General features: G+C 45.2%; 1 protein-coding gene across 6 annotated transcripts in view; it reads right to left on the minus strand.

Moving 5' to 3' along the window:
* The window catches only part of DCTN4-p62 (dynactin subunit 4), a 438984-nt gene that overhangs the window by 311119 nt on the left and 112604 nt on the right, over positions 1 to 15261 (minus strand). For all 6 annotated transcript variants that reach the window (XM_065444866.2, XM_070538189.1, XM_065444867.2 and 3 more), the window contains one exon: positions 5042 to 5143. In XM_065444866.2, coding sequence (XP_065300938.1) covers positions 5042 to 5143 — 102 coding nt within the window. The remainder of the gene's footprint in view (positions 1 to 5041; positions 5144 to 15261) is intronic.

Raw genomic sequence — 15261 nt, forward strand, 5'->3', positions numbered from 1 at the left:
AGTCAGCGTCCGATTTTTCAGACTCCCTAGGGGCCGTCAAAATGTTAAAAAAAATGAATGCATGTCTTTCACAGCCCTTAAGGGTTCAAATCGCCACACGCACGCCCGAAAAAGTTCTGAAGGCCTGCCCGTAGTGCGACAGAAGAAGGTGGGTGTACGCGTGTATAATGAAGGAATATATGTCATACTGTGTCCCGTGCCAGCTGCACCTTCACACACTTGTTATGCTTCACAGCGTAACATTCCTGTAATGCGGTGAAGCTGACTTTCGGGAACCGGCATTGTGCAACGCGCCGTACTTCCTGAACTTCGAAGCCAGTCGCGATGACCACAAAGGCGGTGTCGGTGCCATTGCTGATAGTGGCGAATTCTTTCAATGAAAAACACAGTACAGAACAGCAAGAAGCTTAAGCTAGGCCTAGCATTGCTGCGGTGGTTGCTACGGCTGCCAGCGGATCTGCGTGCAAGTGTGCCAGTTCGAGGCGGCGAGGTTATCAAAATGGCGGCGGTTGTGGCTTTTATTAATGCCGTTTTGGACCTGCAGTCACGGCAAAAAGTCCGGGAAATTTGACGGCGAAGGGTTCTTGCATCCGAAATTTCAGCGTTCTTATACACCCTATGGGGTACGTACTGGTGCCGCGAAGCCGTCCGAATTATCTAGCGTCCGGAAAATCGCTCGTTGACTGTACTCTGACAACTCCTCCAGCCGATGAGGCGGTGTCAAAGACCATTCGTTACGATTCCTCTCTGTTACTCGGACAAGCATTACCGTGACTTTGGGTTCCCTTTCAATAGATTTACAGCCAATTTTCCCTGATAGAAGCACAAATTCCCTGAGTTTTCCCTGAGTTTTTCCAGACTACTCAAAATCCCTGAGAATTCCCCGGTTTTCCCGGTTGGTAGACACCCTCTTGTTGGTATTCCATTGCGTGGCAGTGAAATTTCTTTATAATTGAAATGGCACATAGACACACTTTGTTATACTGAGGTTCTAAATATATGGTGTTTTATGAACAAGAGGTTATGAAAAGCTAAGCAGTTCATTAAATCGAGAATTTCGTTATAATGAAGTTCATTATATAGAGGTTTAAGTGCATTACTACAGTAATCCAGCGTTACAATGAAATCACTTTACTTGAAATATCACTATTTGGCACCTATGTCTAAAAGGACTTTGGAATCTACCAAAGGTGTGCAGCCGCATGTGTGACAGTGCATTGTAAGATGCGATGCATTAGACTTCTTTAATAATTGATTGTGCTCTTTTAAACGGATATTGACGTACCTGCCACTCTGTCCCACAATGATTTTCCACGGGTGAGTGGAAGTTGATACTCAGTCTTGCAAGGCACAAATGTTGACAAGTGCTTTACATTGCAACCCCCTTGTCTATTATCACACCACTCGAGTTTTCTTAGTGGGAAATCCTCGACAGCTTCTACCAATCCTACAACATTGCGTTTACCCCATATATATTGTCAACGTTCCTTAAACCATGCGACATCTTGTGAACTTATGGCACCACAGCAATCCCTTTTGTTTGTTTTCCTGTTCATTTCTACTAGCCTGATTCTTTACCCCTTTTGTAGGCTTCCCACAAGATCTGCACACCACTTGATTCGGAAAACCAGCTTGCACTAGCCTCTCGATTTGTTGCAAGAAACTTGGTTGAATGCCATAACTTAATTACAGGTGATCTGAAAGCCTAAAACACTCGCTATTCCTTGTTTTACAACTTTTTTACAACTTTAGAATGACTAGAAGACAAATCAAGCAGTTCTTTGTTAGACATAGAAGAGCTGAAAGACAAAAAAAATCAAGCAGTTCTTTGCTAGGCCTAGAAGAGTAACATCAACAAAGATGATCGGGTTTAAATATGAGGCACAGATCTAAGAACTGTAGCTTGTTATACTGAATGAGCTCAAGCGTGAAGTTGAGACCAGGGCCACATTCTCAAATACTTTCAAAATATCAGTCACTGTAAGATCTATCCCTTGAAAAGAACGCCAGGTAATCATCTACATATTGAGAACACTACCCGCCAACTTATTCAGGTTTCCTTGAAGCCGTCTATCCAATCAACGTACATACTAATCACTCAAAACCAGTGCAACTTTTCAGCCGTTACAAACCCCTGATTCCTATGCCAACAGACTATTCTCCCATTCAACGAAGGTGTTGTCTAGGTAAAACACCACGAAAGATTCCTATCGCATTGTGCAGCTCTGTGTAAACTGATACTCATCATTGTGTTGCGTCGCTGCTACCTTAACAGTGCACATAAGTTCTGCCTGCTGAAGCGAATAATGTAGATCCTCAACATCGATTCTGATTGCTTTGCATTTTCCTGGCTTGTTATCATTTAGAAATTTAACTACTTCCTAATCCCCACGTATGTAGCACAAAGCTACAAAGGATACCCACACGGGTTTCTCGGAAACAAAGCTTTGTGGGTGAAGAAAAATTCATCCTGGTCCGGGATTCAAACCCAGGACCAGCGCCTTTCCAGGGCATGGTTGCTCTACCATTTCAGCTAACAAGGAGGCTAGCAGATGGAAGCGTGAGGGTGGATTACTTGACCACTCGAAGCACAAGCTTCAGTTCTGTGGAATTCCTCAAAGTGGAGGAGCGTTGATGAAAGGAAAAATTCAACTACGAAGCATCGTTTCTGAAAAACCCGTATGGGTTTCCTTTATAGTTGCGTGCTACCTACAGGTGGATGACAATTTTTCCTTTCATGAATCTCCTCCACAATTCGTAATTCCACAGAACTGATTTGCCTTCCTCAATTTCTTACAGCTCGTCTACACCCTGATTCCGTAATGCCTCCATGACTGCTTTGATTCTGTCGAAACCTCAGCAGCCATGGAGGCATTATGGAATCAGGGTGTAGACGAGCCGTATGTAAAAATACTGACATATCTATAGCGGCTCCACAGCCACCGTAGTCCTCCATAAAGAAAGCAACAAAATCCCAATAAAGAAAGGCGTCAGGCAGGGAGATACGATCTCTCCAATGCTATTCACAGTGTGTTTACAGGAGGTATCCAGAGACCTGGATTGGGAAGAATTGGGGATAAAAGTTAATGGAGAATACCTTAGTAACTAACTTGCAATTCGCTGATGATATTGTCTTGCTTAGTAACTCAGGGGACCAATTGCAATGCATGCTCACTGACCTGGAGAGGCAAAGCAGAAGAGTGGGTCTAAAAATTAATCTGCAGAAAACTAAAGTAATATATAACAGTCTCGGAAGGGAACAGCAATTTACAATCGGTAGCGAGGCAATGGAAGTGGTAAGGGAATACATCTACTTAGGGCAGATCCGGATCACGAGACGGAAATAATCAGAAGAATAAGAATGGGCTGTGGTGCGTTTGGCAAGCATTCTCAAATCAAGAAAAGCAGGTTGCCATTATCCCTCAAGAGAAAAGTGTATAACAGCTATGTCTTACCAGTACTCACCTACGGGGCAGAAACCTGGAGGCTTACGAAAAGGGTTCTACTTAAATTGAGGACGACGCAACGAGCTATGGAAAGAAAAATGATAGGTGTAACGTTAAAGGATAAGAAAAGAGCTGATTGGGTGAGGGAACAAACGTGAGTTGATGATATCTTAGTTGAAATCAAGAAAAAGAAATGGGCATGGGCAGGGCACGTAATGAGGAGGGAAGATAACTGATGGTCATTAAGAGTTACGGAATGGATTCCAAGGGAAGGGAAGCGTAGCAGAGGGCGGCAGAAAGTTAGGTGGGCGGATGAGATTAAGAAGTTTGTAGGGACGACATGGCCACAATTAGTACATGACCGGGGTTGTTGGAGAAGTGTGGGAGAGGCCTTTGCCCTACAGTGGGCGTAAACAGGCTGGTGATGATGATGATGATCAGTTCCTTACAAGGCATCAAGGTCAAGTGACGAGAGCACAGTTTTCAAGGAAGATGACGCTGCCAGGTTCCTTTGTCAGAAATTATAACGCTCAGGCTTATAAGTCTTGGCACTAAAAAATAAGTCAAGCTGAAGCTCCTTTGACTGTTTTACTCTCGTAGCAAGTAATTCAAGACAGACTTACTCAGACTAAGCACTTTTCCTTTTGCCTGTTTCGCAGTTGCATTGGTTGAGACAAAGCTCTTTTATTGCGCACTTGCAGCATTTAGAGAAAACACTTGCTCGGGAATCACTACAAAGAAACCGTCTTTGCCCAAAGTAACCACTCTTAGGTGGTCTGAGCTGGTAAGTTTGCCACACATGTATTATTCTGTCTTGCGTCTCTTGGATGCTCTCCCATACTCGGACACACACCTTGGATGGAAGTCATCTGTAAAACATCGCGAAATGAATCTGGACCTTCGTGGTCTGGGATTTTCTGGCAACATTTTGTTTTTTCTTTCCTTCCTTTTAACATTTATACCATGTTAACCTTTCTATTTCTATCTGACCATATGTTCCTTTGGATTCTATGTGTGTTGCAATCACTTATATAGAATGTTTTTCACTAAACTCTTCAGTTGATAGCGCGGACTTGTCCAATGTATCTTGTCCATGTCTTCGTCCTTTTGTGCTGCAGCAGCATTAGGCTTCAAAGCCACTCTTTTCTACATTGCGAGAAGAAAGGGGGTTAACCGAGGGGCCCGATTTTTTGTTAATCATATCATGAGAAGTCAACAAACGAAGACATCAAGGAAAACACAGGGGAAATTACTTGTACCTACTAAATGAATTAAAGAAATGACAAATTAATGGCAATGAAAGTGGATGAAAAAACAACTTGCCACAGGTGGGGAACGATCCCACGTCTTCGCATTATGCGATTTATTGACCAGTTGCAGTTTATTCACCAGTTTCCATCCCCTGCGGCAAGTTGTTTTTTCATCCACTTTCATTGCCATTAATTTATCATTTCTTTAATTCCATTAGTAGGTACAAGTAATTTCCCCTATGTTTTCCTTGGTGTCGTTGTTTGTTGGCTTCTCATGATATGTTTGCCACGTTAGTGATTCATAGCAAATGATTCAATGGACAGCAACACAGCAAGTATACTGACCGAGAACTGGAGGTACCCCGCGCGCTGGCTCGCCTTTTTACGGTCCCGCTCCATCTTGTCCCGCTGAGCCACCAGCCGGTAGTGCTCGAACAGGGTGCCCACCTGCAGCCACCACTCACGTTTCATGCCCCCATGATACACTCAATTCTAACTTTCATACTAGCAAGGGATAAGAGACAGATGAGACAGTCCTGCACGTGTCTCATTCATCCTCTGTTCACAATTTAGTATGAATTACCTACATTTGTATGCTTCAATTTCCCTCTCTAAGACATGTCACATTTGTCAGCATACGCATTGATAATATGGCATCCAAGTACTGGTTACTTTACAGAACTGCATCGAATCAGTACAGAATAAAGTGGCAAGATTCATACTTTCCTCGTATTCCCCTTATGTGAGCGTATCATTGTTAAAAAGCAGAATCAACATTTCTGCCCTGAACATCCAACGCAAACGTGCGTTTAACATTCCTTCATTCTTTTATATTATGGCGAGGCAACATTTGTAACCAATCGCATTAAGCCAGCACATCACATTTCGTCCAGGCAGGATCGTGAGCCTAAAGTGCAACATATATTTGCCCAAACATAAAAATATCAATGTTCACCTCTAGTGCAATGCATAAACAAGTGGAATGTGTTACCATAAAATATTGTCACTTGCACTGAAGCAGCAATTTTTCTAAGAAAACTTTGGGAACATCTTCTCCATGAACAATGGCTGTTCTTATGTTTATGCATTTCTTAGAATAAAGTTTCTTGTTTTTTCCTGCTGTTTTTACGTGTGTACATTTAAATGTGCTACTCAACTTTCATATTATAATACCATATAAACTCAAGTAAGAGCTGCACTTTATATGCACAATTTTGGCGAGGTGCAACCCTTACAAAAAACCAAACTTTTGGTTCAAAATGGTGCTGACACAGCCGGCAGCTTCTGCACATTCCAGATACCTTAATGTACCTTTGCACTGGAGGTCAAGGTACAGCTCTTGCCATCTAGTAACGGCATGCCGAAGCGTACAGCGTGCGAAAATTTGCCAATGCACGTGCGCCATCGGGGCACCGTACACAAATGCTTCTTTAATGGAAACTTGTTTTCCCAAATTTAGCAGTAAAACACATTGTGTGGCTAGCTGGCGCATAGCTTTCAAAAAATGAAATGAAGCACCAACGGTAACGGCACACAAAGAAGGTACAAAAGACAGGACAAGGCACTTCCTTTCTTTTGTACCTTCTTTGTGTGCCGTTACCATTGGCACTTCATTTTTTGAAAACCAAGTTTTGGGCTGCCATGTTGGGGATACAGCCCTTACAAGTGCAGCCTTTACAGAAGTGTGCTTACCATTTCCGGGACTCATATCTGTCTTGTTTCTCTAGTGTTCATGTAATTTACACACAATTGGAATTCTGTAATATTTCTCTCGTTGAACTTGATTTAATTACGAATACCATCCTAAATGTGTCATTACACTTCATTTATATTATGGTGTTTACTTTTTAATCAATTCAAATCTGCCTTTATTACAGCAAAGCTGTATACCTCTGCTGTCCAAGGAAATTTTCATGCCATTGTGGTAAGCAAGAAACTCCCCACACGTGGGCTGATCCCGGAGATGGTGCAATGCCGGGCCGACCCGCAGCAGAGATGAAGCAGGCGTTAAGCACTTCCCATACGTGGGCCGATGCCAAAGATAGTCCAATACCGGCCCGGCCCGCAGCGGAGGTGAAGCATGGGTTAAGCACTCGCCATACGTGGGCCGATCCCAAATATAGTGCATTGCCAGGCCGACCCACGGCAGAGGTGAAGCAGGCGTTAAGCACTCCCCATTCGTGGGCCAATCCCGAAGATAGTTACCGCCCTCCCTCTTACCCGTCTTCTTTCACTGCCGAACTTCATGACGCACTACACACACTTTTTGTGCTGCATCCAAAAGCACCTGTTATACTAATGGGGGACTTGAACTTCCCAAATATAAATTGGAATGCTGATCCACCTGCTTGTGATCCATATTCTTCAAAGTGTAATGAATTTCTTGATCTTTGTTCTTTATTTTCTTTAACTCAACTAGTATCTGAACCAACAAGATTTTCAAAGGGTACTGCCAATATCTTAGACCTGATATTATGCTCTCATCCTGACCTTATTACGAATGTTTCACGTATACCTGGTGTAAGCGACCATCTAGTTCTTTCATATAACGTTACGTCTCCTCTGTCGAAGCCGGTTGTTAAAAAAAAGTTAATATATGACTACGACAAGGCAAACTTTAACGATATAAACTTGGAATCATCCAACTTCCTTGGCCTCTTTTTAAGTAACTTCAATGATCCCACAGTAGACAATAACTGGATCATATTCAGAAACAAAGTACATGAACTAACTGAAAAGTTTATTCCGTCGCGTATTATATCGTCGAATTCTAAGGCGCCTTGGTTTAATTCCCACCTAAAGAGGCTTTGTAATCGCAAAAAGTGCCTGTACCGCATCGCAAAAAAAAAGTCGCTTGGCATCTAAGTGGGACGCTTACATGGATGGCAACGAAGCTTACATAGCAGCTAAAACACTCGCTAAAAGTATGTTTCAAGAACACACTTTGCCTACAATACTTACAGAAGACCCGAAAAATTTTTGGCGCATCATAACCCTTTCCAAAGATGATACAATAACCTTAGCTGATTCTAGTGGATCAAAAATACCCGACGCTGAATGTCCCCGAACCCTAAACTCCGTATTCTGCAGTAATTTCGTTGTATGTCCTGATCCTGTGTTTCCCACCCTAAATAGCTGCAATTGGATTTTAAAACCCAGCCATGGATTTTATTAGAATCGAGCCACTTGGTGTAGAAACTGCAATTAAAAATCTAAATATGTCGTCAAGCCCTGGCCCAGACCTGGTTACCGCAAAGTTTTTGAAAAACACTTTTGTTTACTCATCTTTATTACTTTCAAAAATATTCCAGCAATCTTTGGACACCCATCGGCTCCCTGCAGACTGGAAAATTGGGAAGGTGGTTCCACTTCACAAGTCCGGCAACAAATGCTCACATCATAACTACCACCCCATTTCCCTCACTAGCATTCCTTGTAAAGTACTCGAACATATCTTGTTTTCTCACTTAGTTAGGCACTTGGATAACTCATTCTTCACACGTGCACAGCACGGTTTCCACGAACATTTGTCCTGTGAAACAACTACTTTCGTACACTCACGATCTTCATCTTATTCTTGATAAAGGTTCATGCGCAGACTGTGTTTTTTTCGACTTTGAAAAGGCTTTCGACAAGGTATGTCACAAACTACTCATTTTTAAGCTTAGTAAATTAAATCTTGACCCTAATCTGTTTGCATGGCTGGAGCTCTCTCTTCTTAATCGATCCCAGTTCGTTGCATTTAATAACCACTTCTCTACATTTAGCCCTGTTGAATCTGGCGTTCCTCAAGGTTCAGTGTTAGGCCCTCTCCTTTTTTTAATTTATATTAACGACTTACCCAATGAAATTTCTTCTAACATTTATCTCTTTGCCGACGATTGCGTTATTCTTCGTGAAACTTCTGATGCCGATGATGCTAACATTCTGCAAAGCGACATTAACACTGTCTGTAAATGGTGCGACTTGTGGTTAATGAAACTAAACCCCTCTAAGTGCAAAACAATGCATGTAACCCGCCGTGAACTTCCTCTTCCAACCTATTACCTTAGTAATACTGCCATGGAATCAGTTACATCCTACAAATACCTCGGTGTCCATTTAACCTCTACTCTTTCCTGGTTTTTACACATTGACAGTGTAATCAATAAAAGTAATCGCATGTTAGGTTATATCCACCGAAACTTCTCTTCTGCTCCGTCATCATTAAAGTTAATTTTGTACAAGACGCTAATTAGGAGTAAAATGGAATACGCTTCGTCAATTTGGGACCCATATGCTGAGACACTAATCCAGTCTCTCGAACGTGTTCAAAATAATGCCTCGCATTTCATCCTAAGCAATTATAACCGCACGGCTAGCGTGACTTCTATGAAAAACGTCCTCCAACTTCCACCACTTTCTGCTCGTCGCAAATGCTCTCGACTGGCTTTGTTTCATAAAGTATACTTCCATAATTTATATCTGAGCGTTAATCTTATTTCATCCCCAACCTACATTTCTTCTCGCATTGATCATTATCACAAAGTTGAAGTTTTGCAGTGTCGCACTAGAGCTTGTCAAGAGTCTTTTCTTCCTAGGACGTGTCAAGAATGGAACCACCTTCCCGCTGCATTGATTGCAATTGAAGACCAGGCACAATTTCGTACGGCCATAATCAACACCATCGCTTCGGGCTTCACATGTCTATGACTACATCACTTGCTGCCTTCTTTACTTTCTTTGTTATGTAACCTTTTCTTTTTTTACCCCAATCCCCTCTGTAATACCTTGTTGTCTTGAGGGTATAATAAATGAAATGAAATGAAATGCCAGGCCAACCCATGGTGGAGGTGAAGCAGGCGTTACGCACTCCCGATATGTGGGCTGATCCCGGTGATGGTGCAATGCCAGGCCGACCCGCAGCAGAGGTGAAGCAGGCATTAAGCACTCCCCATACGTGGGCCGATCCCAAAGATAGTGCAAAGTTCGGCCTACCCGCGGCGGAGGTGCAGTTCGCCATTAACCCTTTAAGGCGCCTTGTACACAATTGTGTACATTCTACTTCTGGTGTTTTTTTCGCGTTTAGGGCACGCGATTTTCTATTAGGTTGGCTTTAGCACATTCCGAAACTTTAAACTGACAACCATGTGCATTTTGGGCACCATCTGTCGCATTTCGGTGAAGATGTTCATATCAAAACAAGAAATGGCGGACGCCGGAGCAGCAAAGAGCGGTGAGTCAAGTTCTTATTTTTTTTAGAGCCACTTTTTTTTATTGTGGCAAGCGAAAAAAAATTAGACGCGCTTGTGCATCATATGAAGTACCGAGGAGTGATAATTTTATCCTTCCTGAGGAGATGACCGAACGCTAACGCTCGCACGCGCATGTGTACACGATTGTGTACAAAGCGCCGTGGTCGCTGCAGAAATGAAGAACGCTGAGAGTTGCTTTGATTTTCTTTCCAGGTTTTTTGGCCATTCGTCGTTCTTTCTACAATGCAAACAAGTATAAGAAAACCCAAAAGACAGCTGAAAGGCTTTTGGAGCTCATTGCTGATAAATGTTTCAGACGTTGGGGAAAGTGACGAAGAAGAAGCCACGTGCGAAGCGACCGACGCCTGCGTTGCAGCTGCGTTCACCAACCTCACAGAAGAGGAAGACGCTGCTGCAGGGGAAACTCAAGCTGAAGAAGTGGACAAAGAGTGTTTTTTTTTTTCCTTTTGTGAACCTGGGTATCTGCAATTCTTGGCTGGACTACCACCGTGACAATCAAACGCTGCCTGGAGCTAAACTCCTACATTTGATGAATTTTCGCTTGCTTGCAAGCTGCCGAAGCATTAATTAAATCGGTACTACCCGAGAAAAAGCGTGGAAGGCCTTCTCTTGCAGAGATCCAAGCACCACAACCAAAGATGTGGAAAAAAGCAAGAATATCGCGTCCTTGCACCGACGCGCACTACGACTCCTTTGACCATTGGTCCGAATCCCGCGACCAGAACGTGCGAATTAGGTGCAAGCTCGAGAAGTGCACATGAGGCACCCGGATATTCTGCATGAAATGCGCCGTGCAACTGTGCCTGACGAAAGAGAGCAATTGCTTCCTCGCATTCCACAAGTGAATTTTGTGACCACCGAGGCGCTGTGTACACAATTGTGTACGATGTTGAAAATAATAAAGTTTCATAATAACTTTCAAGAATTCGATGGTTTTGTGTTTATTAGGTCCCAAAAAGAATGTTTATATATAAAAAGATTTTTTTCTGTGCATAATTGCAAGTGGCGCCTGAAAGGGTTAAGGGCCCACCTACACAGCTTTGCTGGTCATCCTTTCTCAGAGAGTGGAAGGGCACTGGGTTTGTTTTTCGTTTCTTTCTAATTTCATGCGTTGAGGGGTTCATGATTTTGTATTGTCCCCACCCCCTTTATGTAATGCCCTCTGACCTAAATGGCCTAAATAAACAAAAATAAATGAAGTTGAATGCCATGTGACAAGGTTTATTGGAGTGAAGCGTCATCCAGAAACCCAGCGGCAGTAACAAGCACTCAGATCAGCAAACTGGCCATGGCACAAGCAATGGTTGCAACGCTTTCTAGTGTGCCAATCCTTTTCTGGCTCAGAGACATGCGATGGTGACAGGACTTTTTAGTGCCGTTCTTTTTCCTTATAATCACCTCCCCCCGGCTGAAAGAGGGGCCATCCTGGTGGCCTACACCGACAACAAAACGATGGGATCATAAGGCTTCAGCCTGTCGACAAGAACAATTTCACGTCGCCGGCGACAATGGTCCCTTGGGGGCATCAGTGGCTCGACAATGTAGATTACAGGCAACATTTGGGCAATGATGCAATAAGGACCATCAAGTTTCAGTTGTAATTGGGAAGAGAGGCCAGGACCAGTGGCGTAGCCAGAAATGCCATTTGGGGGAGGCTCACGTTGGCATAGCCATTGCCAAAGATGCTGAAAACGAATTGTTGAACAATACACACTGTCAACACCAGTAAAATATGTATTTTTTTCATAAAATAATATACTAAAATATCCCAAAAATTGTGCCCAAAATAACTGATATCAATGCTTCCACGTTCTTTGTCAATCTATAGGTGAAGAAAATATTACATAAATTTTAGAACTATATGAGTTCGAAACCAGCAAAGCAGTACATGCCGCTGATATGAAAAATGAAAAGGCCCTGAAACGAACAAATTAAGGACAAATATTTTAATGAAATTTTGTCATTCAAGAGCCTTGTTGACATTTTTGTACATATTGACACGCGTACTTATCTTTATCGGGCGACAACGTTTCACCGCCTAACAAATATCGCATAGTGCGGGACATGCCTGCATGTATTCAAAGTTTTTAGAAAGTTATCGGTGCTTCTATCTGCTGTGTGTTGTCGCCGAACCTTGCGTTTTCTGATTTCATCGCGTGACGTGAATGGTGTAGAACTTTGTGGAAGGCACGCGGGTCCCAGCAATTAGTCTGGAACATTCGACGACTGCTGTATCAAAGCCGACGCGCTTGACCCGCTGATCAGATTTTCGACAATTGCCGACCTTGTTCGCCGCTATCGTTGTGCTATAAGTGTAGCCTGTTTTGTGGGCACAGGTTCGCCTAATAAAAGTTAGTTTTGTCGTTCACAGTATTGCTACTGTGTTCTTCAACTTCACCACCACGTGACATCTGGTGGAGGTGCTAGTGTGTTCATGTACCGAACGCCCCTGCAAAGCCGCGATCCAAGCCCGAAGCCCGAGGACAAAACCAACATCGCCCAAGACCAGCGTGCTAGCCGCAGACTGCAAGGACTGCATCCAGAGCACGGACTTCTACCCGAGTCGAAAAAGAAGATCATGGTCAAAACAACCCCAACGGCTGCGCCAGCGTCCCCCGTTATCCTACAACAACCTCAGAACCCACCGACCCTCCATGGAGCAGCGACTGAATACCCAGAACCCTGGCTGGAGACCTACGAACGAATCACGACATTTAACAACTGGGACTCCGACGACAAGCAGCGGCATTTATACTTTGCCTTAGAAGATGCCGCCAGAACGAGGTTTGAGAACCGGGAGTCGACCTTGACAACATGGGACCTCTTACGTAGCAGCTTTATGCGCACCTTTACGAGCGTCGTGCGCAAGGAAAGGGCCTAAGCCATGCTGGACGCCCGAGTGCAGCTACCTAACGAGAATGTTGCCATCTTCACAAAAGAAATGAACCATCTGTTCCGCCACGCCGACCCAGATATGCCCCAGGAGAAGAAAGTCCGCCTACTCATGCGTGGTGTGAAGGAAGAACCTTTTGGCGCAATGATACGAAGCCCACCGAAGACCGTAGAAGAATTCGTTCGTGAGGCCACCAGCATCGAGAAAACACTCAAAATGCGGAACCGGCAATTCAACCACCGTGCAAGCTCTACCCACTACGCAGGAATTCAATCACTGGCCACAGACGATCTGTGCGAGATCATCAGGGCCATAGTGCGCAAAGAACTGTGCAAGGTCTCGCCTCCGCCGCAGCCTCAAGTGGCTTCAATCGCCGACATTGTCAAAGAAGAGGTGCACCGATTGCTTGGAGTTCCTGAGGTGCAACCAGAATCACCGCAGCCCCAGCCAAAAGCGATAACCTACGCCACCGTCGCACGCCATCAAGGCACCCCTCCGCGACTGCGCCAGGGCCCTGTAACGCCGTGATTCCATCGTCCGCTGCCGCCGCCACCGGCACGCCCACCCATCGCCCAGCGCACCTACGCGAGGAAGACGGACAATTGGTGAGCCCCCGACCACCGCCCGCTCTGCTATCACTGCGGAGAAGCTGGCCATGTGTACCGCCGATGCCCATACCGCGACTTGGGACTGAGAGGGTTCGCCGTCAACGCGCCGTGTCCACAGCTTGGGGAGCGCCCACGAGACATCGCCGATTACCTAGCCGCCACTCAGTGGAACTCTCGACGACTGTCCCATTCGCCGTCACCAGGCCGCTACCTGTCGCCGCAGCGCCGTCCATACACTGGCCCAGCCCGGGACGGGTTCGCGAGCCCCTATCTGGAAAACTAAAAGCCGCAAGAGATGGAGGTGCGGTTGCTGTTCGTCGAACTGACGAAGATCCTCCACTGCCAACGAAGACGCCGCAGAAACTACCTCGGCGACATAACACGCCGTCGTCCTGGCGAAGTGTGGAAGCAAAGAATACGACGAAAGACGACCTGACGACGCCCCATACCAGCCACAGGTCAACGCGACACAGCCATGATCCGACGCCAAGACCTAACTGTAACGCAAGAAAAAGAACCACCGACCTCGACGTGCTACTCGACGGCCACGCAGTCCCCGCCTTAGTCGACACAGGGGCCGATTGCTCCGTCATGAGTGGACCCATCGCAGCCCAGTTGAAGAAAGTTAAGACTGCATGGGAAGGCCCGTTAATTCGGACCACTGGAGGACACCTTATGACGCTGACTGGAATCTGCAGGGCAAGAATTACCATCAATGACCGTACTTACTCTGCCACCTTCGTTATCCTGCAACAGTGTTCACGAGACGTCATTCTCGGCATGGACTTCCTCAACCAACACGGCGCAATCATCAACCTGAAGTCGAAGTCAATAACGCTGTTGGAAGATCAAGCGATACCGCCGGAGAGCCCTTGTAGTCACCACGCCTTGAGTGTGCTCCAAGATCAAGTGAGCATGCCGCCTCGCTCCAGCATTGTTATTTCGGTCGGCACCGAAACGCCCACTGACGTAGAAAGCGTCATCGAAGGCGACCAATGTCTACTGCTCGACCATGAAGTTTGCGTCGCAAGAGGGATCGCTCGACTGCACGGAGGAAACACGAAAGTGTTGCTGACAAACTTCAGCCAGGAGTTCAAGCACATCAACAAAGGCATGACGATCGCATATATCGAAGAAATTCTGGAAACCAGCAATGCGTTTGTCTTCTCGGATTTTGTCGCATCTACACCGACGACAATAGTTCCCGAGCCAGACTTCGACATAAATCCAAGTCTCCCCGTGATTAAGCAGCAACAGCTCAGAAGTCTGCTTCGACGATACAAAGACTGCTTTTCGACGTCATCGAGGATTCGACAAACGCCATTCACAAAGCATTGCATATTAATCGAAGAGTGTGCTCGGCCACTCCGCCAGAGCCCTTACGGGGTTTCAACGCGAGAACGTGACGCTATTAGGCAACAAGTCGGCGAAATGCTCCGCGACGACATCATCCAGCCGTCGAAAAGCCCGTGGGCGTCTCCAGTTGCTTTGGTGAAGAAAAAGGATGGAACCCTATGGTTCTGCGTCGATTATCGTCGACTGAACAAAATCACGAAGAAAGACGTATACCCCCCTCCTATGGATAGCATACACATTGGATCGGCTCTGCAACGCTAAATACTTTTAATCGATGGACCTCAAGCCTGGCTACTGGCAAATATAAGTCGACGAAAGGGATCACGAAAAGACCGCCTTCATCATGCCAGACGGCCTCTATGAGTTCAAGGTTATGCCATTTGGACTGTGCTCGGCAACTGCAACGTTCCAGTGCGTGATGGACACGGTTTTAGCAGGATTGAAGTGGCAAAC

Source organism: Dermacentor albipictus, chromosome 5 (assembly GCF_038994185.2).
Source record: "Dermacentor albipictus isolate Rhodes 1998 colony chromosome 5, USDA_Dalb.pri_finalv2, whole genome shotgun sequence".
Lineage (NCBI taxonomy): Eukaryota > Metazoa > Arthropoda > Arachnida > Ixodida > Ixodidae > Dermacentor > Dermacentor albipictus.